The sequence below is a fragment of the Lactuca virosa genome, chromosome 2 (assembly GCF_052849685.1).
Source record: "Lactuca virosa cultivar CGN04683 chromosome 2, Lactuca_virosa_CGN04683_v6, whole genome shotgun sequence".
Classification (NCBI taxonomy): domain Eukaryota; kingdom Viridiplantae; phylum Streptophyta; class Magnoliopsida; order Asterales; family Asteraceae; genus Lactuca; species Lactuca virosa.
This window is the reverse complement of record NC_136427.1, coordinates 306,325,329-306,329,144: the sequence shown is the minus strand read 5'-3', so window position 1 is coordinate 306,329,144 and position 3,816 is coordinate 306,325,329. Positions and strand designations below refer to the sequence as shown.

The 3,816-nt window shown below is 32.0% G+C and overlaps 1 protein-coding gene across 1 annotated transcript; it reads left to right on the top strand.

Moving 5' to 3' along the window:
- The first annotated feature begins 808 nt into the window (after positions 1-808).
- HCF208 (chaperone (DUF2930)) lies at positions 809-3,816 on the top strand. The gene is made up of 6 exons (XM_079081150.1): positions 809-1,177; positions 1,348-1,419; positions 1,490-1,633; positions 2,033-2,192; positions 2,271-2,450; positions 3,611-3,816. Exons 1-5 carry the CDS (start codon positions 866-868, stop codon positions 2,447-2,449), a joined length of 867 nt encoding a protein of 288 aa, XP_078937276.1. The 5' UTR covers positions 809-865; the 3' UTR covers position 2,450; positions 3,611-3,816.

Below are 3,816 nucleotides of genomic sequence, written 5' to 3'. Positions count from 1 at the left end.
AAACAATTTGAAAAAAAAAAGTTATAATACTTAAAAATAAAAAGTTCGACGACACAAACATGATATTTTTGACAAATTTATAAATAAAAATTTATTACAATAATGGTCATTGTAGTTGTTTATATAAATATGAAAAAAAATCATAATATATTCTTATATTTTTTTGTGCCAAATTTTAAAATCATAATATATTATTTGATTCACAATTACAATGTTTAGGTCTAACTTTGCGACCAAAATTATTGGTTTTTATCAAATATATACGTTAATTTGTACCATTTTTATTTTCATTTTTTATACAATAATAAATAAAAGTTGATCTAGATTTGTTTATTATTTATAACAAAGTCATAAAAATATTAAAAAAATCACTTTGTAGTTATAACAATTAGTTTATTTAGATTTTAGCTTATTTTAGTAGCCCGCAGATATTAAAAAACAAACAATCTTCTTTTTTCAAACTGCAGACGTTTGGTCCACCTCTTCTGCTGCAGAGATCTACAGATATTGTCCGCAGACTGCAGACATTTTGTTTCGGAAAAAACAAAGAGCACCTAAGTTATCTTTTAACAATTCAATGATATGGAATCCACTTCTAACTCTCAAATTCAAATTCTAACCCGGTTTCAAAATCCATATCCGGCTTCAACTTGGTTCCAAGTCCCAGATTCAAAATGGTTATAAATCAGTTTACCTGATATCGTACAGTAAGTGAACCGGAACGGGTTTTTTATGGATCCGATGACCGATTCCACAAATAATCAAATTTCGGTTTCCAGATTTTTCGGGGTCGGGTCTAGACCCGTGTACATCGTCTACAACAGTTTGCGCACCCGCACGCAGTCATCAGTCCTCAACCCTCAAAATGAACCATAGCTGTACTCTGTTCCTTACTCCCTCCACTATTTGCTCCAATTTCGCACCCAAATTCAATGGCCTCAACACTTTCAAGATTCTCACCAACACAAGGAAATCATCCAAAATAAGCTGCTCTGGCGCCGACAATTCTCAAAATCAACAGCAACAACTCAATCTATCCGTTCTTCGCTTCACGTTAGGAATTCCTGGATTGGATGAATCGTATTTACCCAGATGGATTGGCTATACATTTGGATCTCTTCTGATTTTGAATCACTTCTTGGGTTCGAATTCAACCACCGTGACGCCGGCCCAGCTTGTGAGTAATTTATTTGAGTCAGGATTTTGAACGAACAGGTTATGTGCAATCCGAAAGAAGTTATATATCCTCTTTGAAATATAGAGGTCCTGCTTCAAAATCTTTACATATACGTTTATAAAACGCTAAACCTTTCCAATTGATTTTGTTTAATTTTTATGGCTTTTCAGAGAACGGAGTTACTTGGTCTTTCTTTGGCAGCATTCTCCGTCATGCTTCCCTACATTGGGCAGTTTCTGAAGGTGAAGCTTTTATTATTTCCTTCTGGTTCTTCGTTGTCATCCTGATACTTAGAAAGAAACACAAATTCAGGGTGCTACTCCGGTGATTCAAGCAAACATCCCTGAAGGCGCTGAGCAAATCTTTGCAATGTCACCGCATATATCTGAAACCATGAAGGAGGATTTAGCCTGGGGATCCTACACACTATTACGTAACACAAACACCATTTCTGTGGTATTTCATCACCATGTCCAAGACTTGCATTATACTATCTTAATCAATGGATTAGTTTGTCTTTTAAGGGTTATATGCAAGAAACAGCAACATATTTTCATTCATTTGTTTATTATATATAGCATCCCACTATCATTTCTAATCTTCTTATAACACCAATGTACTTTGAAAATCTATCCTGTTATAGCAATGTCATTTAACTACCAAGCAATTTTCATTACTATAATCAATTACATTATTTAAAGCATAATGCTACAATGAGAATGTTGTAATAGAAAGAAATGAAACTAGGATGCTACAATACACATATAAATGGAAGGATGTTGTTTCTTGAATTTACTCATATTTTTCATATTGAATATGCTAATTCTTTTTTTGTTTTGTTCAACTGGTATATAGCTTATATCTATCCAAGATGTGATATGCGTACGTGGCTATTGGAACACACCCAAAACCATGAATTTATCAAAAGAAGAAGCTGTTGAATGGTTTAAGGAACAAATACAACGTATTGGCCTCTTTAATTTGACAGATACCCTTTATTTTCCTCAAAGATCAGGTGAATTATCATATGGTTCAAAAGATTTCTAGCTGATAAAAATTAAAAGTAATGAAAAGTGGTAAAAAAAAAATTCAGATTCTGAGCTCTGGGACATGCTTCCTGAAGAGACACGTTCTCTATTGGTTTTGCCTGTGCTTAAAGGGAATAACTCTAAAGACAAGATTAGAGGGTTTGTGTTGTTGGCATCAAGCATTAGTTATGCATATAACGATAAAGATAGAGCCTGGATAGCAGCCATTGCTAAAAAGTTTTGAGGTAACACTTAATAGCCCCTGTTACTTTTTGAGTTAATGAGTTAAGCACTTAATGCATATGGTTGTTACTTTTTGACTTAATTTGGACAAAATGACTTAGGAGCTGTTTGTTTTTTCTGATGCAAAATGTCTGCAGTCTGCGGACCACATCTGTAGACCTCTGCAGTAGAAGAGGTGGACCAAACGTCTGCAGTCTGAAAAAAGAAGACTGTTTTTTTTAACATTTGCGGGCTACTAAAATAAACTGAAATTTATATAAACTGATTTTTTTAAACTTCAAAGTGATTTTTTAATATTTTTATGACTTTGTTATAAATAATTAACGAATCTAGATCAACTTTTATGTATTATTATATAAAAAATAAAAATAAAAATGGTATGAATTAACGTATATATTTGATAAAAACCAACAACTTTGGTTGCGAAGTTATAACTAAACATTATAATTAGTGATCAAAGAATTTGATACATAAATGGATGAAAATAAACTTCGATTTTTTCAATTAAATTCATTAAAAACGTACCATAAATATTTTCTCGAGAAATTGACGATACTGTATTAAATAATGTTTTACAAAATTTGGTAAAAAAATATAAGAATATATTATCATTTTTTTTTCATATTTATATAAACAACTTCAACGACTATTATTGTAATAAATATTTATTTATAAATTTGTCAAAAATATCATTTTTGTATCGTCGAACGTTTTTTTTTAAGTTTTGTAATTTTTTTTTCAAACTGTTTATCATTAATAAAGTTGGAAAAAATATAAATTAAAAAAAACTTAAAAAAAATAAAGATATATATGTTTTTTTAGGCTAGAAGATGTCTGAAGACTCTGGTCCACATCTGCGCCAAGAAGAGGGCGCGCAGACATTAGGTCTGCAGTCTTCAAAAAAACAAACAGTCTGCGAGGGCTAATGTCTGCGCGTGGTCTGCGCGGCGCAGACAGAAGATGCCACGCAGATCTGCAAACAAAAAACAAACACTACCTTAATAAGTTAAGCCAAAAAAAACCTTGGTTGAATGTATCAAGACACCAATCATTTACCTGTCTACCTATTTTCCTTTTTTCTTTTTCTCTCCAAACTCCTGTTAATTTAAATTGATGAATGTTGTGAACCTACCCTGATTTATCAAGATTCCTTGTGTTGCAGGGATTGAGAAGAGAAGTTTTTTTGTATTTGGGGAGTGTTTGGATGTGTGTTTTGAAAGTGATAAGTGGATAATCAGCTGTAAAAACAATGTATAGTAGGATATACTTATTTTAGATCGAATGAAATAATAAATAGGATAAATTACACGAATGGTCCTTGTGGTTTGGGGTAATCTGCCCACTTGGTCCATAACAACTTTTTTTTAA